Source organism: Micropterus salmoides, unplaced genomic scaffold (genome assembly GCF_014851395.1).
Source record: "Micropterus salmoides isolate LMB-PRFRI ecotype aquatic unplaced genomic scaffold, ASM1485139v1 Ms_hic_scaffold_20, whole genome shotgun sequence".
In the NCBI taxonomy this organism is placed as follows: Eukaryota; Metazoa; Chordata; class Actinopteri; order Centrarchiformes; family Centrarchidae; genus Micropterus; species Micropterus salmoides.
This window is the reverse complement of record NW_024041151.1, coordinates 28764173-28786629: the sequence shown is the minus strand read 5'-3', so window position 1 is coordinate 28786629 and position 22457 is coordinate 28764173. Positions and strand designations below refer to the sequence as shown.

Genomic DNA, 22457 nt, shown 5'->3' with positions numbered 1-22457 from the left:
GTTTAAGGTAACCCTTAGCTCTCTCAGATGAAGCCTCGAGTTTAAAAGATTTCCACAGATGTTCAACTTTTCTACAATTTCTCCTAAAGCTCTGGATTGTTTCATCTATCCAAGGACAAGGTTTTTTATGGGAGACGATGCTTGATTTCACTGGTTCCACTAAAATTGCACTGACTATTAAAAGACTGGATAAAAACACCTGCATCACTGCATCCCATCAGTGAACATGGGTCAAACAAGGCAGAGAACCTCTCAACAGCATGATGATTAATAATTATCGGCCTTTGGGCCCTAATTCTCAGGGGTGGAGGATCCAGAGGAAAGTTAATGTCAAAGAACACACAGCTATGATCACTCCCATGAACATCTTCCATTTACTATAAGAAGACCAAGTGAGAAAACAAGGTCCAGGGTGTGACCCTTAATGTGTGTGGGTCCAGTAACATGCTGAGTAAAATTAAAAGAGTCTGTGAGAGGTAGGAGATTCTGCAGCTGTGTTGCATGTGATGTCATCAATATGCAGGTTAAAATCCCCAATAATTAGGACCTTCTCTAGTTTGATGATAGACGATAAAAAGTCAGTAAAATCAGTAAGAAAGACGCCTGCAGGGCCAGGAGAATGGTAAAGTAACAGTAAAATGCATTAAAAGAACCAACTTTGAGCATCTGTGATTCAAAAGAGTTTATAGCTCTAATAAGGTCCCAGTAAAAGAGCAGCCGACAGGACAGAGCTCATTTAAGTGAACAAACTCATTTTCCCTTTGCCACATTTCATAAACGAGCGTCGATCATAAGTCCGAACAATCATTAGACGATAGAGCTGATGAGATAATAAAACACACGAGTACAAACGTAGAAAGTTGACACAGATGCGATGCGGCAGCGGCCAAGCCAAACGCCATCTTCTTCTTCAAAGAGTTATTCAGGCTCTTGTTAATAATAATGCACATTCTGTGGGAACAAATTTCCCCTTGGTGACAATAAAACATATCTATCTATGAAATAAAAGCTTGTTAGTGGCGTGCAATTTATAGACATTTCTTATGTTTTTTCCTGTATTTCAGTTATTTCTTGTAATTATTTTAGTCATCAACTGTTCCCTAACCTGCTGGGAGCAGGGAGCCACTGGTACTCAAACAATTCATGCAGCTGGTCTGTCATCGTGTAGCTGCTTGTATCATGAAGTGAAATAGCCTCTTGGTATGAAGCAGACTCAGATCTCACCTGTCCGTCCCTGCTGATCTGGACCTTCTTGTTGTCGTTCCATGGGTTGAGGATGTGTTGGGTGCACTGGAAGGGAAGACTCTCCTTGTGGATCCACTCTACACTGAAAACTCCTCCTAGTCCCATGAAGCCCCAGTCCTGGCAGCTCTCCCGACTGTTGACTGAAGTCATGCGAGCATAGCCCTGTGAAAAAGACAAAATACACCAGAACCTTATTTATATTGCTTTTACAGTGGCACCAATGTTCTGGCACATATAGTCCTACTTATGGTCATAGATTTGTTTTTCCGCCTGTCGCAGTGTTACCTGGAAGTGTCCAGAGCCCTGAACCGAGAAGATGAGGATGATGAGGTTGTCCTCCAGGAAGGCCTTGGTGAGTTTGGCTTCATTGCTTGGTGTGGTGGACCAGATACCTTTCTGCTGAGAAATGTCAATGTTCCTGATGTTGCTGCTCTTCATGATGAAGTACCGCACTGATGAAAAGGCCAGCTGTGGGGACACTGGCTTCGAGACCTGCTGGTAACAAAGGGAGGAAAACAACAGCATAGCTAAACTGACGAAAAAGTCTTTCACTTTAATTATTTATTTATGAGACAGTAAGTAGCTAAATGAAATATGTCAATCCCAAACACTGAAGGCTCTCAGGGGGACCTGCACCTGCGGCCCAAATGAGGAGCTTTATAGGACAGCCGACAAAGTAGTTAATGAAGTGGTACATTCAGAAATGTTCCATGAGGATCCTGGAAAGACAGTGAGTACCTTTCCTGAAGAGGAGGGACAGGGGCTGTCAGAGGGACTGTCCAAGCTCACAGAGCAGGAAGAATTACTGGAGGAGTGAAGGTCATCCGAGAGCTGATTTATGGGAACTGAGGCCTCATCTCTGCTGTGGGCTTTCATCTGAAGCAGGTCTGAGGCTGCAGGTATCCTGCAAGACCTGAGGGGGGAAGTGGTGAAATGTTACAACAGTATGAGCATGAAGTGAAACATGAAAATATAACATGACTGATTATCCTAAATTCTCAAACACCAGCCTGGGCCATTATTTACCTCAGCTGCACAGAGAGTCAAGACTTTATTTCCATTTTAATTATATTTTATATAGTAGTAAGATGTCTTCCTGATTTCTGATCTGCTCCTGTTGATGCAAACATGTCCTCCGTGTTTACCTGTGGCCTTGATGCAATCAGCATCTGTTTACTTGAACAGCAGTAATTCCAGCAGTGGAACAACAGTCACATCAAACTCACAACAGAGTTTCTATTTTTGCCACAAATCCTGTTTTTATTCCCTTATTAATTCCTATCGCTTCAACTTTGCCATTCTTTTGAGTACTTTTAAGCCTCCATCAATGAAACTGAACACTTCTAGTTTCCATTGGTGCATCTTAGGTCTCTTGATTACATCCATTTTTCCCTTATTTGCATTTTCATTGTGTATAGAGAGATGCATGGAAACAATGCGAGGAGAGATGAAATGAAGAAATGTGTTTTATTTCAAGTGCCACATGAAGCAATGTTCGTTTGTGATGCGGGCAGCAGCTGATCACAGCTGGATCAGCTCTAAAAGCTGTAGAGACTTTTGCTGCAATTTGTCTGTCAAATAAGACACATGCCTCTGGTGTGAGAGACCCGGGTTAGATTCCTACTGTGTCCCTGTGTAAGAGACTCAACCCCTAGTTGCTCCAGTGGCATGCCACTGACATACATAGCAATTGTAAGTCGCTTTGGATAAAAGAGTCAGTTAAATATGTAAATGTAATGTAAATTAAACCCAACTTAAATGATGTAAAAAGTGGGGCACCGTCTAGCTCAGTTGGTAGCAACCCTTGTACAAGTCCTTATCACATCAGCCCCGGTCCAATTCCTTTGCTGCATGTCGTCCCCTCACTCTTCCCTCATTTCTTCCATCTTTCTCTATCCTATACACAATAGAGGCTAAAAATCCTTTTACGTTACGGCTTCGTTTGCACTCAAGATAACCATCTTGCGAACACCACGGATACCATGAGGACACTCAATATAAACAAGCAAGCAGCAAAAAACAGGGTTAAGAAGTACAAATGTGCTGACGATAGTGAGGAACTCAACACAAATTCTTTGGTCTCGTCATATATAGGGATGCACAGAAAGGAAATTTATGGCTGAAGCTGAAACCGAACATAATGAATAACTTTCCCAAATACCGAACAAGTTTTTTTTTTTTTAATTCTATTTATTTTGCCATTTTTTACCTTTGGATAAATTAAATAGTCAAAATGTGCTGTTTTAGAATGTTTAAGAAGTACTTTTGGGGATCAGCTGTGTACGTTGATAGATGATGACATTTATTAGTCCTTTCGGAAATTCATAGTGTGTCATACAGCAAACATCAGACCAACAACATCAACAGACAAACAACCAGACACACAAACATCACCCGAGTGCTATACAAGTTATACTGAGGTGCAGCTCCTGACACCCAGTTAACTCATGACAGTGACGTTACAACCCAAACTCATGGCAAACCAGAAGAACAACAAACGCACGTGTGCACATTTACAGCTGAGGTCTGCGCCTTACTTTGGCTTCAACTCAACAGTCAATCATGATTTCAGTTAAATGCTAAAGTTGCTGTTACTGGTACCTTGTCTGTGGTCCGCTGGCAGAACACCGACTGCTTTCTGATCAGGTGCCGTCGTGCTGTTGGTAGGCCACATAAGTTTCGTTTTACGGTGGACAGACTGTGACATTACAGAGTTGTTGTTTTCTTTATCTTGAAATAATCCCATGCTTTGGACACTTTCTTCTTCGACCCTCGCTATTTTGTCTCTTCCTCAACTTTGCAAACAGCGCCATCATAATCACCTCATGTTCACAGCGTAAGCGCGATGTGCGACAGTAATAAATGTCCCTGCGAAACACTGTGCTGTATAGTTAGCTGTATATGGATTAAACAAAGCCTCAATGCAAAGAATTTGCGTCAGTGCATTTTAGTAATTGATTTAATTGATGAATTGTTTCAGCACTAGTCACACGTGTATACTCACACTAAATTCATGAAGTCCGACCCAATTTGATGTAGAATGTTGTATGTGGTTCTCGTATCGTGTAACATGAAGACTTCACAGCCTCTTCAGGTAGGACTCTCATACTGCAGCACTTGTCTTTGTAAAGAGAGAAACTGACAGGATAAAGTCTCTAACCTGCCTGTCAGCTCGCTCTGGTCTGTTTCTTTTTTCTGCTATTTTCGGCCGATTAATTTCGGTGGCTCAACATTCGGTGCATCCCAACTCATAGACACAGCGTTGGTGTCTCCAAAACTATTGGAAACAGAACCACTTCTACACCAGTCCCAAACTGTTCCTTGACTTGGCCAGCATGAAGACACTGGGCAGTGAGAGGCATTCCCTGCCCCACCCCATCATTGCCTGTAACAAGAACGTGGACCCTGCACTGACCCTGTTCCTGTTGCCATGGCTACAGATGCCAGAAAGAAAGTCACACAAGGCCGCAGGACCTGCCAACGCCACCACCAAGTTTACCAAAAAAACGGAACCTCTTACTGTAGAAATGCAAGGCCTGTGATGTAGCCCTCTGTGCCATCGCCCCCCCCAAACCTATGGCCACTTTTTATTGTAAATAATTGTTTATAGATTTTCCCTTTTATGTGTTATATATGCAGTAGGGTTGGGCCGATCGATGATGCCATCGTCCATCAGTGATGGCTGACCGACATCAAAATGTTTGCCGGCATCGTGATCGACATCGACCAAACCTAATTTGCAGTTTTGAGGAATCCCACTCCCCACACTCTGGGAATGCATGGACTGTAATGGAGCTCTCTGTCTAATTGTGTCTATAGAGTGGCTTACCATTGGCATGGTAAACATGTTTTAATGTGGTATAAGAAAGGCAAAATCCAACGTTTTCAAAAATAGCCAAAATCATCACAATACATCACACTACAATGGAAATGTTTTTGAGACTACTTGTCATTGGTGGGTAGTTGGGGGCTCTTCTTGAAGTTCTTCACAGAAGCCTGGGGCCCCTCCTCTGATGACATGGGCCGGGGCCGCTGGCCAATCCCCGTGGGCTGCTGCAGTCCTGCCCCCTGCTCCTCGGCCGCAAGCACCTGTGGGACATCAGTTTGAGCTCCGGTCATTAAACTGTATGCTGGTGTCCATATTGCAAACAACAGAGCCAAAAACAATATATCCACATGTCAGTACACAAAGGATACAGATAGAGATCAGACCACCCAAACCACCTCCACGGTGCTAAAGAAAAGAAGTGCATGTATTAAAGTGTAAATGTAGCATCATGGAAATATTGTGCAAACTTAAGCACATGGATGAAACAAGGCAGGGGACACAAACCACAACAGTGAAAGTCTCCTCAGCTGGTAACAAACATTGTTACCTATACAATACATTCAAAGATACATTCTCATGCCAAGTCCTAACATGAATTCAAACTCAAACCCCTACTTTTTACATTTGGCTGCATTTTAATATAATCTACATCAACAAATGAATGAAGTAAAATTATACACACGGCTGTAACAGAAGTGCACATAAAAATGCGTGTTCTACCCCTTGTGATGGAGGTAGGTGTGAGGAAGAAGAGGACAACTCATCTGAAGCTGCAAAACAAAAACCAAGTGAAACTTAAGAGGAAGAAAAGACAGTATGACATACAGAAACCAGGGTCCGGATGATGGCCTCGTCTTGTTGAGACCAGGGCTTCGAAGGACAACGGATCCTCTTGATGAACAAATTTTGCCACTTCTGCCTCAGTTCAAACACCAGTCCTGCAGCCTGACAACAAGATGCACAACATGAGATAAAACTGCTTTTATGTAAGATAAGATTTAGTAAGAAATATCACAGAGGTAGTATGGAAACAAACACACGAGCAACAGAACAGAAATAAGTAACAAACAGTTAAACAAAGCGAGGGAAGGATAAGGGAGTCTTGAGTTTTTATTTACATTGATTTGGATCATCTTGAGTTGGGAGGTAAACTATTCTAAAAGCAGCAGTAAGGTCACTATATCTTGACAGTAGTGCACAGGACAGATTATGTAAAAGAAATCTGGATCCTCTTCCCAATGACTACTGTACAACCGTGACTATACAGTAAGGAAAATAGGTATTTGAACACCCTGCTATTTTGCAAGTTCTCCCACTTAGAAATCATGGAGGGGTCTGAAATTGTCATCGTAGGTGCATGTCCACTGTGAGAGACATAGTCTAAAAAAAAAAAAAAAATATCCAGAAATCACAATGTATGATTTTTTAACTATTTATTTGTATGATACAGCTGCAAATAAGTATTTGAACACCTGGGAAAATCAATGTTAATATTCAGTACAGTAGCCTTTGTTTGCAATTACAGAGGTCAAACATTTCCTGTAGTTTTTCACCAGGTTTGCACACACTGCAGGAGGGATTTTGGCCCACTCCTCCACACAGATCTTCTCTAGATCTGTCTGGTTTCTGGGCTGTCGCTGAGAAACACCGAGTTTGAGCTCCCTCCAAAGATTCTCTATTGGGCTTAGGTCTGGAGACTGGCTAGGCCACACCAGAACCTTGATATGCTTCTTACAGAGCCACTCCTTGACCAGCTCCTCCCGTGTAGTTCTGGGCTGATTTCTCACCTTTCTTAGGATCATTGAGACCCCACGAGGTGAGATCTTGCATGGAGCCCCAGTCCGAGGGAGATTGACAGTCATGTTTAGCTTCTTCCATTTTCTAATGATTGCTCCAACAGTGGACCTTTTTTCACCAAGCTGCTTGGCAATTTCCCCGTAGCCCTTTCCAGCCTTGTGGAGGTGTACAATTTTGTCTCTGGTGTCTTTGGACAGCTCTTTGGTCTTGGCCATGTTAGTAATTGGATTCTTACTGATTGTATGGGGTGGACAGGTGTCTTTATGCAGCTAACGACCTCAAACAGGTGCATCTAATTTAGGATAATAAATGGAGTGGAGGTGGACATTTAGAAGGCAGACTAACAGGTCTTTGAGAGTCAGAATTCTAGCTGATAGACAGGTGTTCAAATACTAGTAATAGTACTAATAGTTAAAAAATCATACATTGTGATTTCTGGATTTTTATTTTAGATTATGTCTCTCACAGTGGACATGCAGCTACGATGACAATTTCAGACCCCTCCATGATTTCTAAGTGGGAGAACTTGCAAAATAGCAGGGTGTTCAAATACTTATTTTCCTCACTGTACACTGCTGGGTAACAAGTAGACATTGTTTGTTTTAAGGGGCCACAGGCCAAAAAGGTTGGGAACCACTGACACTGAACACAATACAGGTGTCATATGAGGGAAAAACACATTCAAATTGATTGAGTAAAAACTAAAAGTTTGAAAGGTCAATGTGTACAGTAATGTTCCCTCACCTCTACGTCCAATTGAAAGACGAGCCAGTCATCAATCCTCATTTCAGCTAGGTCCTCTGTCTCACTGTCACTGATGTCATCCAGTGAGTCTGAAGGAGAGAACACAGTGGCAAAGACGTCTGTCATAAAACACACATCAGGAAAGAGTGCTTTGTAAAATACCATGAAATCCAAAAGCTTAAATGGCTGGGCATACAATTAAAAATACAATATTAGAAATCTTGTTGTTTAATTCCAGCTCAAACTGTACGAGTAAATCCTCTGACACGTAAAGCCAAAGCTAACAATTTACATGCCAACACTGTACAGTGCGATGGCCAGCAACTACCTGAGTGCTCACACTGTACGTGTATAAATGGGCCTGTCACTCCCTGCGGACCGTTCAAGATATAGCCAATAGTCAAAGATTTGTTTGAAAACTCTGAGGCATTGCTTTTTTGCAGGGCAGCAAAGTGCTGCCATCATCATCGGTGTGCTGAAATGTCAAACAAATCAAAAAAAGAGTCACCGGTGTATTTGGACTAGGTGGCTGGGTAGATGTGGACAGCATAGCATGGCAATTTTGCAGAAATAATTGGAGGTAAGCTACATTATTAACTTAATAGCTAGCGTTGTCATGGCACTTTCAGACGCTGTTCACCACCTTGTGCAGGTACGGTTAGAAAAAAAGACACTGGTGGTGGGGAATCCACTTGTGACTGCTTCAATTCAAACTTTCTATGGCTGACCAAAATTTCTGACGTGTCAAACATCTGATGGCCGCTTGAGAGAAGTTGATCGGTCCTCATCCCCTCTGACACTGAACAGCAAACAATGCCGGATGAAGCTGAAATTTGGCCTGACTCTAAAGTGAGCCGTGTAGCGCGTAAATTAGGTCAGAAACAGGCTCAAATTGTACAGTGTATGCCCAGCTTTACTTTCACCAACATGAAATATGTTGTGAAAAGTGATTTTAACAATAGTCGAGACTTGAGGAAATTGGGAGGTCCATTTTTCATTTCGGTTGGCCTCAGAGACCTGTCGGATGGTGTCATTACATCACTAGGAATGGAGGCAATGTTGGAAGACTAAAAGGGAAGGCAGACCCATCTTGATGGGAGAAAATGCTCAAGTATCTGGATTATACTGGGATGACCTGGTTTACAGGCAGTTCAGTTATCAGAGTATGTTCAGCCTTCCTGGGAAAACTTATTCCCAGATGCTGGAACTCAGATTTAGGAGGAACACCACAGATTCACAGAAGAGTGGAGCACCTTTACTCTTGCAGAGATTCTGGAGACGTCATGGGAGTTTGCTCATCCAGTCTGCATCTGATATTTGGACTGGAGTAGGTTTGTGACCATGTCCCTCAGAGTATTTTGTTGGCATTTCCACAATAGGGGGATGCTGCAGCTGATAACGGGGCTCATAGCATATTCTCTATATGTCTTTAGTTCTACCTGGGTTGTACCTTGTCATTAATTAGCTTGTGGACAGAATCTCTATGTAGAGCTTTAGATGGAGAGCTTTTTGCAAATTATGTATTGAGTTCACGCAGTCTAGCTGTGTTAGACGAAGGGTTAGTCAAGGTCAAGGGGTCAGTATCATTAAGAATCATAGCAAATTCATTGCATTCTGGCTAACAATCAAAAATAGTGCTGTGGACAAGGGTATTGGTCTTACAGGAGGACATGTATTGCTAGAATGTTAAAAACGTGCATGAGATTTTACTAACAACATGCTTTTCAGTAAACAAAATGTGCATTGATGACTAACTTGGCTCACATAACTGTTACAGAACTTGTTTTGACTTTTCATTTACCAGTAGCTTTCTGTGCAGCAGGTTCTTGCAGAGCAGAGCTTGGTAGTTTGGCACAACCTCCAAATATGGCCACAGTGATTGGAGTCACCATGGAGCAACAGCGGACACTGGCCATCCTTTGGCCTCGGCTCATCTCATCGTAGATCAACCAGTCTGTGGGAAGGGCCTGGGCCGATTTGGCTGGGCCGTTCTAAACCACAAAAACACACACAGTCATCCAACGAAAACCCTTTGATTTGCACAGCTTCTGTTTTTCTAACTTCAGTCTGTACAAAGAATCTCTCAATAAGAGTAAGGATTTTATCATGGACTGCAAATTGAAGTGTTGTGTTTGCTTCCAGAAGTCATTTGCAAAAGCAACAGACACCAAACAAGCTGCTCAACCTATGTGACTTCGCCCACCTTTCTATCTCCATGTAGGAGGTGGACAAACACGTGTAACTTCCAAAAAGCTAAATAAAAGAAACAAATATGCTGAAATTTATATATTTGTGTCCTTTCCTCCTGCACAGAAAAAGATTTTACAACATAGAGGTTCATAATATTTGTGATGGGTAGTCATGGGTGTAGAAATGGATCCTGTACTGCTGTAAAGGTCACCTGACCCCTCTGGGCACTGCTCAGCGGAGCGAAGGTGAGTTAAGGTCCTTTTTTGTTATAAGACCACAATGCAAGGACAGAATTACATATTACTGAAAAGATATGTTATCCTACCTCCTTGCACTGGGACTGGCTCAGGATAGATGTGGGATGGAAATGGACCTTCTTTTCCCTGTTACTAGAAAGCAGAGAGGTCTCCTGGTTGACATGGACCAGGTTTGGATACATGCCAGCCATCAGGGCTGCCTTCACCATGGCCCAGTTTTCAGAGTTCAGATTCACATCACGGATGTCACTGCCCCCACGGGCCCGCACAAAACCTGAGGGACAAACAGGCCACTTCAAATTCTACTCTTCAAACTATAAAAATTTGAATCAATTGTTTTGTCCCTGGTCCAAGTCTTCAACCGATACAGACTTCCATATTTGTATTTTTGTATGACAGGACTTTGATGAGAGATTCAATGACTTTGTTGCAGCATAGTTAATGTAATAATGACACCAAGAAAACCAAAAGGCCAATAATAGTTATAGGGCTGTCCCCAACTAAGGATTTACATAGTCGAATCAGAATCGTCAAGTCCTGCCTATAGTCGACAGATAGTCGAATCATGTGTGTTTTTGTGTGCGGCGATTGCTTTAATCTTGAGAAGTTGCAGAGCTGCAGTCTCTATTCATTCAACTTTATTTATTTATGCACTTTAAAAACATTTATTGGAAGTTTTATTCTTTTTACATGTTTATTTACAGCATTAAACATTGAAATGTGTATTGTAGTAGGCTGTATATTAACTTATTGGGAGAAAACTGGTAGTTCTATGTAAAATCAGACGTTGAGCACCCCCATATCGCTGATTAGACTGTGAGATTGACAGTCGAATCAGGCTCTGCCCATGGAAGCATCGAATCTTCGACTATTGGGGGTCAGCCCTAAATAGGCAGTTTGGTGATGTTGGGTCATACCCCACACAATATAAAGGAACGAACGTGGTACTGACCAATAGCACGAAGCTGTCCCAGCAGCTGTGTCCTCATGCCAAGAATCATGTCCATGGTGGCCTGGGACAGGAAATTCTTCTCACAGAAGGACCTCTCCCAACCATCACTGCGGGCCTTCTGCCATGCCTGAACCACACAGAACAAACATTAAGGAAAACATCCTATGCTAACTTTGAACTAGGGCTTAGGAATGTGGCTGCATATCTGTAATATGATAAACTGTCACACATTACATTGATAAACAATAAAATGATACCTACATTATCTGAAATTCTCTGCTAACTTGCAAACAGTTACAAAGAGACATGTCATAAAATGCGACGCGGGTCCACCATGAAAAAGGGATGAGAATACTACAGTTGTCAGTGTTGTATGGCTGTAAGCAGGAACAGAGCAGAAAATTGGTGCGCCTTAAAAAACAAGAACAACTTCTATTGTTTTAACTTCATTCATATCTAAATTAATAAAATTATTATTATCATTTATCTGTAAATAAGTAGTCTCTATTAGGGCTGACCCAGAATAGTTGAAGATTCGATGCTTTGATTCAAACTGTCAACAAACAAAAATCTGTCAGTGTTTTCAAACAAGCTTCAGCATATTTTCATGACCTTGTGATAACACAGTGCTTCACTAAAAATATGCTCTGTGTGGGAAGCACACTCCCTCATACACATCAAATATGATAACAGATTATTTAAGGCACACTGGGTCAATGAAAATTTCCAGCAGCAAACTTGCAGTAAAATGCTCGCAGCAGTCTAATCACAGTAAACCATTTCAGCTTCCATAACCACAGGTCTTTCTGGTGGTTAGATAAAGCATTGCTACAGGTTTCCACACATGGTGATTAGAGGCGTTACAAAGTAGCGCTGCATTCCCTATGTCATGAAGGGGCGATCACACACCAACCAAGTGCAGAGCAGGGACACAACATCTGCTGTCATTTTAGATGGCTTACACATGTTTTTCTTCTTTCCTAACTAGTTAATCATTTTATGACTTCTTCAATAAATTGTCACCACTTGGGGTCCTAATACCCAGGACGGGAGCATCCACTTCCATCTCCCCTCAAATCAAGCACTTCCTACATTCATCCCAAAATACACATCTGATATGGACCCCCGCCTACCTGGAAGACTCTAAGCAGGGCCATGTGGTCGCTGAAGGAGCTGGAAGTGAAACGTTTGCGGCAGTGTAGAGCAGCTCTTTTCTGAGAGCCCTGGGCGGGAAGGACAAAGGGGTCACGATAGGCCAGTGTACAGGCAATGGTTAGAATGGGGTCCAGACACTTTAGCACCACAGCGCAGAGCACCATCTTGCCCAGGTGGGGCTCCACAGGTAGATCAGCCAGGTGGTAGCCCAGATCAGTCAGGTCTTCATTCTGGTCCATAGCATCTATTGTCTGAAGAGAAAAGTGGAGGGAGTCAATACTAACTCAATGACTTAATGCTGGAATACTGTAAGTGGATGTGTAGGCTTGTCTGTGTGTGTGTAGTGCCTTGTGTCAGAGATCAGAATTAAGTGAGGTATATAGTAGTATTTGTTGGCACTTGTTACCTTTAGCATCTGCACAGCGTTCCTGATGACATGTGCAGGAGGAGGCTGTGGAGCTTTGGACAAGAACTCTGCTACCGGACAGGATGAAGGAGCCAGAAGTTTGGTCTGGAGACACAGTTCCTTAGACACACAACAGGAGACATTATCACTGCTGCAGGCTATTACTAAGGTTACTGCATAATGCCGCACAAGTAGTGCTGTGTCTGTGCTCATCAAGATTTACTCAATTCTATTTGAATACTCTAAAAATACATACTAATCAGACAGTGATAGCAGCCATTGCTCTCTCTCTATATGACACTTTAGGCTATATTTTACTGTGGTTGGTTCATGTAGGTGGAGAAGCGCAAACTGCAAAAGAGCTGGGGGAAGTGGAATATAAATCAGAGGGTGCAGTGATTATTAAATACACTCTCAGTCAATCACACCACTGTTCTCATAACATTACAAAGTGAAACGGAGTTAAATCAGAAGCGTGTTGTTCTTGTGTTCTACTCTTAGAGATGCCAGTCAGTAACCAGAATGAGTATGTAGTGTTGTAGTACACATGAGTATGTAAACTCGGTATGTGGGTAAAACAGAAGACATATTTGTAGACCTGTTACTTTATATGCAAGATAGAAAACACATCTGTGAATTTTATTTTGACTGTATTAAGTTAATATGATTTTTTAGGTTATTATTATTGTGTTAAACAAGTTCCAGGGAATGTCTACTATAGGAGATAAAAAAAATACAGACGTAATTCATCACCATCCGGGGTAACCTGTAAAGTCAGTGTTAATAAAAAAAATAAGAAAAAAAGGTGTGTGTTTGTTTGTGTCGCTACCTGCAGTGGCATCCGCAGCAGCTGTGGAACCTGGAATTCCAGCATGTTTTTAAACCTGAGTCGACTGAAGAGGTGGAAGCAAATCCCTGGTCTGCAGCGCCCAGCTCTGTGGACACGTCACACGTTCAGTAGATTCTTCAGATAATTCAAACGTAGCTTTATATCAGTGGATAAAAACTAATATTAAAAGCAACAGCTTTCACATTTAGTCACAAGCGTAGAATATCTGGTGAGATGTAAGACTGAACATTTTTTGAGGCAATCAAAAAGTCAGAATATGGACAATTGTTGGGCTTCTGTAAATAACATCATAGAGTACGGTTTAGACCTGCTCTTTTATGAAAAGCGCTCTGAGATAACTGTTATATAAATAAGTGCTATATAAATAAAATTGAATTGAATGGTTAATGTTACCTTCCCTTCCGTTGCAGAGCGCTGGCTTTTGAGATCCAAACTGTCTTTAACATGGACACATGACTGAGGGTATCAAAGGACTTCTACAAAAGGAAGAGACATGTATCAGTTATTACTGAACACAATTGTTGGACTTCATGTTACTTTTCCATCCAACTCATCCGGGGTAACTGTACCTCTTTGACCTTTCCTGAATCAATGACGAAGACCACATCGTTGATGGTGATGCTCGTCTCAGCAATGTTAGTAGAAAGAATCTGAAAGGGAAAAATGACCAGTTAAAATCTAGTTTGATGGTCAGTGAATTTCCTTCAAAGTTCCTGTAAAAAAACATTTCATAGGGCTGGAAAAGTAGTGTACAGTAGCTAGCTGTGTGCAGCTTAGAGGACTCTGCTGGGAAAAAGGACAGTTAACCAGTTAGGAATCTCGTCAATCAGACCACCACCTGATACATCTTGAAGCCACCTACAAGTCACTGGTGAAGCAACAGGTGGCCAGCACAAAGACTGGTCCTGTATCCTTGTCACAGACTGGAAACTGTTCCAGGAGGACTATGGGGGTGTCAACTGACTACATCTGTTTCTGGGAGGAACACCATTGTACCCCCCCAAAAAGGTCTGTTGCTTCTAAAAACAATAAAGCGTGGATTAATAAAGAGATCAAGGGCTTTACAGAAAGCCTACTGTCACTTAGCTTGGAGACGTTATTGCAGTGCATTAGTTCAAGTACGACACTGTGTAATAGTTGCGTGTACTGCCATTGCCTGTAATTTTGAGCTGAACTGCTCTTGTATAGTTTCTATTTTATTCTATGCCTATTTTATATATACCTTTTTTTAATAGTTTCTCTATTTATCGTTACTAATTTCTGTCCTGTGCTTGCTGTAACACTCGAAGTTCCCCTATGGGGAAATCAATAAAAGATTACATTGCTAGTGTGTGTTTCCCTTAAATAGCAAAAACATATTTTGAGAAATAAAACTTTTCTAAATATACCTAAGTAAAGCTTTGCTGAAAGTCATTATGAGTGCAGTGGATTGAGATGACACATTAAAAAGTCAGTGACATCAGAGACTCACTATCTTCCTGACACCAGGTGGAGAGGTCTTCATGGCTTTCTTCTGATCCAGAGTCTGCATGTCTGAATGTAGAGTGAACACCTGGTACCTGAGAGACACAATGACTTTAAATGAATATAACCTTTGCTTGAGTGCTCATCATAGTAAAAACATAATTATAAATGCCACACTTTTGTTTTTGCCCCATTCATCATGAACTGAACTCAAAGATCTAAGATACACTTCACCTCTCAGAGTGGGTGGAGAATCTCTTATCGTCGTACAAGATGCGGTCCCTGAGTGCCACTATCTCATCGTATCCAGGAAGAAAAATCAGGACAGCACCTGGAGACCAACAGATTAAGGTTCACACTGTAATAATCCTGAAATATCATGAATATTCACTGAAATCTGCCTGTGATTCATAGCCATGGTTTCTAGACAATCTTCTGTTTCTGTAGCCATGAAATACACTGTTCAATAAGCAGTTGTGTTTTTAAAATCCAAGTGCTGAGGCTCACCATCACTGCTGGTGGAGCAGATGTTGTGCAGCAGATCCATGATGAGGTCCAGGTCCACATACTCATCATCAAAGCTGTGGTGGTACAGTTTGAGCAGCTCCTGCTCTTCAGCGCTCAGCTCTACACCGCCACACTGCACCAGAGTGGACTCACCTAGACTGCTCACGTCTCCCAAAGGGCTGCACAGTCACAGGAATGTAGGTGTAAGCTGATCAGAAGTCCAAGAAATTTATCAGTTTGTAAACCTTCTACAGTATTTCAATGTGGACAAACCTTCACTCATGTTTCTTTAGAGTCTGTACAGAACATATTGTTGGTGGGGAGGTAGTTTTAAAATGACAGAAAAAGGAAAATTCAAATCCAATTCCAAATTTATGGTAAACATAAGAGAATCACGCCTCTCTTCACTAAACCTTCCACGCACTCTTTGTTGACACGAGAGTCAATGAGAGTGAATAAATGGTTAATAATGCTGCCTCTTTTTAGCAAAAAACACGAACAGATAACTCGCTCTTTGATCCCTCCCGAACAACCATTTTCATACAGTCCCTCACAATCAGCGTTTGGTATTTTTATTTTCATTTAAGTAAATTTAGTGGTAATTTTTTATTAAGAGATACAGTACTTTGATTAATCGTGTGTATGTATGTTTAAACCTAGAGGGGGGTTTTTCCTCTGAGGTCCACTCCTTGATTCAGGTCAGGCTGACTGGCAGTGTAATTGCCATCAGGAGAGAAAGGGAGGATCAGAATCAGTTTTCTGTTTAAACAAAGTTGTGCATAAAATCATCAGGGTGCTACTCGTATTTATGAATGTAAATGTAAATGCTCCGTATTTGTATAGCGCCTTTCTAGTCTTTTCGACCACTCAAAGTGCTTTTACACTACATCGGCTTTCACTCACATTCATTCACTGAGCCTAAGTGCTCAAACAGAAACTAACATTTACACACATTCATACACTGGCGGAACAGCCGCCAGGGGCAATTCGGGGTTCAGTATCTTGCCCAAGGACACTTTGACACGCAGTCTGGAGGAGCCAGGGATTGAACCGCCGACCTTCCAATTAAACCCGCTCTACCTCCTGAGCCACAGCCGCTCCGCTTATGACTCTATTGTGTAGAGCAAGAGCTACCATTCAGACTCAAAAATGTTAAAACACTAACAGAAACTCAGAATGAGCACAATATGGGTTTAAGAGATGTGTGTTTCAGTTCACATTAATGTTTTGAACACGTTACACTTACATGGAGGATTTGAGGAGATCCATAGCATCTGTCTGCTGGAAGTCTTTGGCAAAGTCTAAGGCTGTCCTGAAATGAGATGAAAACACAGTTGTTCAATGCGTTCAAAGCATCTAATATAACTAAGTACGGTCTAGACCTGCTCTAACTGAAAATTGCCCTGAGATAACTTCTGTTATTATTTGTTGCAATACTTAAAACGTTGAATTGAATTTAAATGTGCCCTAGAGCTTGAGATTAAAGTTTGCATTTCGTGCAGCTACATTATTGGTCATATAGGAAGACGTACAAAATTCTGTAATATTACAGGCCTTCTACATATCCAGGGACAAAGAAAGGAACATAAATGGTAGTGAATTACAGTTAACTTTTTAATTCACTGTACTGTAATGGAGCGTCATCAGCTTGGTATTACAACATGATCGATGTCCTACCATCCATTGCATGCCTTCACGTTGATGTCAGCCCCCATGTTGAGCAGCTGCTCCATCTGTGTGAGGAAACCTCGACCTGCTGCCACCATCAGAGGCGTGGCCCCTGTCTCACTGTGCCTGTAGTCCACTAGGTAAAAGAATACAGCAATTCATTTTCCACAACCACTTTTTATGTTCAGAAAAGCAAAGGGCCACCCCTAAAATAAAATATTAAGGAACAGTTTGACATTTTGGGGAATACACCTGTTTGCAGAGAGTAAGATAAGAAGATCAATATCACTCTCATGTCTGTACGGGTAATATGAAGCTAGAACCAGGAGACTAGCTTACCATAAAGACTGGAAGCTGGGGGAAACAGCTAGTCTGGCTCTGTCGTAAGTTCAAAAATATACATACTAACACCTCTGAAGTTTACTATTCAACACATATAACACACTGTCTCTAGTTAGTTTAGTTTGTACAAAAGCCAAAAGTGTAAAAACAACAAGTTGTTGTTTTGTGGCGAGTTATGTGCAACTAGCAGTTAAAAGTATGGGAAATATGGATAAAATCCTTGTGATGTAAATTATGACAATATATGTAATTTTACGTCCAGCTGGGCCTTGTTACGTCTCTTTCTCAGCAGTGGGATCCTCCAGGGTGTCCTACTGTAAAACCCCTTTGACGGAGTTGGCGATGGATGCTGCGAGTTGAAACGGTTGTACTTTCTACATTTATCATTACTATTATTTTGTCATTCTACAATATAGGGCTGCATACTGTGTAGCTTGTGTCGGAAGGTCATCTTGAATGTGTTTAGCAGATTTCCTTTCTCTACCATTTAAACATCATTTGCTGAAATCTTTGATCAACTTTTCTCTTGCAATTGGCTATAGTACCACTGGCCTTAAACTTCTTTGTACACGGTGGACACAGGGACATCAAGTTCTCCAGAGACTAACTTGTAGCCTTGAAATTGTCCATGTCTGAGTACAATCTTCTGCTGTCTGACCTCCTCAGACAACTCGCTTATTTTTCTTCCCCCCCCCCCTTCTCCATGTAGTACACACAGTGACACAAAACAGCACAATAGGTCCTTTGCTTCATATAAACTGGTTTGATGCGTGAATATTAGATTGTAGGCACCTCTGACTCACAACAGGTGAATTCAATGTGAATCACCTGCTTGAAATCTGATTATTGCAACGTCGTAGTTGCAAATTATTTCAAGTTCTAAAAAGGTGGCAATAATATTGTACACGTCCTTTTTGGATTTCTGCGTGGAAAAAGCTAGGATTCAGAATTTTTAAAGTTTTTAAAGTTTAAACTTTTTCCCCCTCTGTGAACCAAATAAATACACATTTAAAAGAAATGCAAGTGTACCAATATTTTCAGCCACAACTGTCTATCTACAGTACATCGTCATATTGATGAATGAAATCATAGATATTCTGCAGCACATGGGATTTTTACCATTCTAATAGTGTTTAAATGCCACATTTTAAGATTTGTGTACAACCTCTCAAGAAACAAAATCATGTAATGACTCCAGAAAAGGATTAAGAATAAGAGAGTCATACCGTTAACGCCTTCATAGAGGATGAGGTTGAAGATCTGAATGAAAGCATCCTGGTCTTCATAGAGGAAAATGTTGGAAATGCAGGAGTCCATCTCCTTCACCAGCCACGGCTCCAGCTGTTCTGTGCCATCCTCATTCTGTGACACAAAATCAAACAGTGACTCAGCCTGGTCACTGCTGGTGTATGTTTAACAGAATGTCTAAGCACCAGAGGCTGGCACTATAATGTAAGTACAATCATCCCTAGCTGCTTGAAGGCAGCAGTATACTCCATCAGAACTGTAGGTTGGTCAATAAGAAATTATAATAAATTTAATCAATGTCAATGACTTCGATGTATCATGCAGATATGCATAGACACATTTTTAAATGTATGTGCAATAATTTACGGGACATTTCATAAAAAAAATCACATAAATGACACAAAATACAGATGTATAGTTTTCTCTGTTCATTTGGCTTATGTGTTATGAAATAAATGCTTATAATGCTTGGGAAAACACCCATTTTTATAAATTGCATCCAAATTTTGGTAAATTCCACAATATTTCGCAGTTTATAAACTATTCCATTTTTTATTATCAGATCCCCGCAATTCCTTCCATGTTTTCCAGCACGCAGAAATCATAGGGATCTCGTAATGTTTCCAGCACCTTGTTCAATCAATGCCACAAATACTACAGGCTGTTCTGGGGACAAACAGGGATCCTACCCATAAAAAAGGCGCGCCTAATTAAGTGGCCACTGAGTGTAGATGTAACGATACATCTATTACAAATGAATATGTTAAAATATGAATAATAATGATGGAAGAGAGTAGTGCGGTCTGCCACGTCCTGTATATGAGGTCTGTTGACTTTCTCAAAGTCAAATATCTGATGAATATGCTCTGGCTGCTTTCTCAGGTATTTGACGCAGTCACATTATTCAAACTGATTCAAACTAACAATTTACAGAGGAATGGAAGGCTTCTGTCACCCTTAATGACATGAGAGACTGTAAAATACAATCTGCTTATTTAACAGAGTTCACCAGAGCCAAGGAAATCATTTACGCTCATCTCTTCTTCAGTCTTCATCTTCTGACTTTACAACAAACTACAAGGGGAAAAAAACCTCATCAAGTTTTCATCAGCAGCAGGGCTGAAACCGTAGAGCCAGCCAGATGAGATGATTTCATCTGATCAGGAGATACTTCACACGGTTGTCAACTCAGCTGTATTTATTGAGATAAGCCTATATTTTCTTCAAGCGTGTAGGTTTCGTTTCATCGTTGGAGGGGACACATTAAACGGGGTGGTGGTCCGTGCCCATAAAACTTTGAGCATTAAACACTTAAAACACAACATTTCCTGTATTCTGGTTTATTCTGGGCTTGATATAGTCTTCCCTCCTCTTTTGTGTCCAGAATAAAGTTGTAATATTACAAGAATGAAGTTTTAATTTGACAATGCTGTGCATTAGCCCACGTTATTGCTCTACTGATATGGTAGTATCCTTTCAGACTGGGTTGGGGACAGTCCTGGATGAGAAAAGTGCGCTACTCCTCATCAGAGGTGGAAAACCTAAACAAACTGAAAATGCTTCTGTTCAGGCAAAAATCTCATCGTCGCACATGTTAACATCTTCAAGTGCAGCTCCCAGACACTTTTGTTGGAATCATCCTGAATCAAAGAGACAGTTGCACACAGAGAAAAGGTGTCTCTGAAGGGGGGGGATTCAGAGCTAGCGTTCAGAGGAAAGTTGCCACACTGCAGTCCAAACTTCTTTCATGTCGAAGATTACGTTGCAGCCATTGGCGGTTTTGTTGAGTTTTTATTTTGTTTCTGTCAAGTTTGAATAAAGTGTGTTTACAGAAGATGTGCAAGGTAAAATTATTATTTTTCCTCAATGCAGTCTGTTTGGCCGGAGCGCCCATATGTTTTGGTCCGAGATGTTGGTGCTATAGTGTCGGCTTTTATTGTCAGTGAATTTCACATCAGCTCCTTTAAAAGAAATCTTCAAGAATATTTTCCATAGACATAAAATGATCTATTTTCTAAAATGGCCTCTTGCAGTGTCAGAGAAATTTAAGCCCTGCAGTGAGTGCCTTACATAGTAAATGCGGAGTGATAACAAACACAGCCAGTACTTCCTGCAGTGTTTTAGTATGCTGGCTCCACTAATGAAAGAAGAAATAATTAAATTTATATGAAATACAATATTATGTAGGCTTCAGGGAAAACAGCAGCAGTGGCGCTACATCAGATGGCAAAGGCTACATAACCGCCATCTCGTAACTACATTAACAACTAGATCAGGACTTGACTTGACCAGACCCACCAGAGCAGTGCAGAGAGTGGCTTGCATATTGTTTGTGTGTGTGCACGCATCTGCTGGTTTACCAGCTTGTTGAAGCTGCTTACCCCTCTGTCCAGGGAGCTGCTGTCCTGGAGGAAACGTGGGGCAGACACAGGGGTTCTCTGTTCCTCCTCAACAGAATTGTTCTCCACTGCCTTACACCACTCCGTCAAACGTTTCTGCTTCTTCTCCTCTGAGAACCAGAGCATGTGATACACACAGAGAACATTAAGACAAAGCCTGATAGAAGGCTGTGATGCCTTGTTTTTCCATTCAGTCTGACTCAGTGGACCAATTAATAAAAGCTTCATACTTCTCTGTGTTTCTTCTTTGTATTTCCTCATGTCCTTATTGTTAAAGCCCGTCAGCCTCAGAATATCCTCCAGAAAGAGCTCCTTCACTTCAAACTGTCTTCCTTTGACTACAAACATTTAAAAAAATATATAAGAAAAAGATAAATATGCCTACATGGTTAACAAGTCTCCCCCATAAGCAGCACACCTGTTGCTGTAAAAACAGAATTGCGTGTGGAATGAGCATTCATTTAATGAACACAGAGCTAGTAGGACTTACGGTGGATAACAGGGCAAGAGCCAAAGTACTGAAGGAACAGGTCTATATCCAGCGCTGCACTGGCAAGAATCAGTTTCAGTGTGGGGATCTTCTGAAGCACATCCCGCATCTTAGTGAGCAGGAAGTCAGTCAGACCATCACGCTCATGTACCTCGTCCTGTTAAAGCACAGCAAGTCACTTAACATGTTTTCTCAGTGAGTTCAAAAGAAAAGTCAAACTGGGAGCTGATAAAGGTTTGAGGTGAAACCCCCCCCCCCCCGACCTCAAGGGATTTAAGTTTTATCTTTCCAGGACTGTGTGTGCTGAATATTTGTAGTCTTGATGCTCACCACAATGACATGTGTGACAGTTGTTAAGCTGGCATCTCCAGCCATCAACGTTCTGAGGAAGACTCCACTGGTGCAGAAGGTCAGCAGTGTCTTGGGGGAGACCCTGAAGTTTCAAAGTCAACAGTTACATGAGTCGCTGCCATATTAAACAAGTGTTTTGCACAAGCTCATGAATGTTAGATAGAAAGGTTTGTCAGAAAAACTAATTTTGCAAAATGAATGGGTCAGAATGACAAATACATTAAAATACATACAGTTTCAGATTTGCATCTCACCCTATACATCACTCTAGTGGCATTCAATTCAGACTTGTGTTGTGTTGAAAGTGATATGGAAATGTTACAGGCCTAACCTGGTAAGACTGCTGTCTGGACTTTTATGTAAAAGTAACCAGGGTGCTTATTCAGATATGAGACCAACATGGTTAAATTGCCATCAAATAAATGTATACTGCATTTGTGAAAGGGGCTAAGCCTACTTGAACCTGGTTAACCCATCCTGTCCTGTTTGTCTCATATTTCTTTTTAATAGATGGGGAACAACCCTTGAAACAGGCCCCCCTCACTGAGTCTCCTTCTCCCCAG

At 41.4% G+C, this 22457-nt stretch overlaps 1 protein-coding gene across 2 annotated transcripts in view; it reads right to left on the bottom strand.

Moving 5' to 3' along the window:
* The window catches only part of LOC119914323 (3'-5' RNA helicase YTHDC2), a 36056-nt gene that overhangs the window by 5440 nt on the left and 8159 nt on the right, over positions 1-22457 (bottom strand). The window contains exons 8-31 of one of the 2 annotated variants that reach the window (XM_038733557.1): positions 21874-21976; positions 21544-21700; positions 21284-21391; positions 21036-21163; positions 18633-18768; positions 17074-17200; positions 16643-16708; positions 15397-15575; positions 15124-15220; positions 14897-14984; positions 13995-14075; positions 13819-13901; positions 13405-13510; positions 12576-12695; positions 12148-12420; positions 11015-11141; positions 10131-10336; positions 9417-9606; positions 7616-7704; positions 5900-6019; positions 5192-5334; positions 1984-2158; positions 1531-1740; positions 1225-1407 (exon numbers count right to left, since the gene is read on the bottom strand). In XM_038733557.1, coding sequence (XP_038589485.1) covers positions 1225-1407; positions 1531-1740; positions 1984-2158; positions 5192-5334; positions 5900-6019; positions 7616-7704; positions 9417-9606; positions 10131-10336; positions 11015-11141; positions 12148-12420; positions 12576-12695; positions 13405-13510; positions 13819-13901; positions 13995-14075; positions 14897-14984; positions 15124-15220; positions 15397-15575; positions 16643-16708; positions 17074-17200; positions 18633-18768; positions 21036-21163; positions 21284-21391; positions 21544-21700; positions 21874-21976 — 3295 coding nt within the window. The remainder of the gene's footprint in view (positions 1-1224; positions 1408-1530; positions 1741-1983; positions 2159-5191; positions 5335-5899; positions 6020-7615; positions 7705-9416; positions 9607-10130; positions 10337-11014; positions 11142-12147; positions 12421-12575; positions 12696-13404; positions 13511-13818; positions 13902-13994; positions 14076-14896; positions 14985-15123; positions 15221-15396; positions 15576-16642; positions 16709-17073; positions 17201-18632; positions 18769-21035; positions 21164-21283; positions 21392-21543; positions 21701-21873; positions 21977-22457) is intronic. The other variant, XM_038733558.1, reaches the window with a different exon arrangement.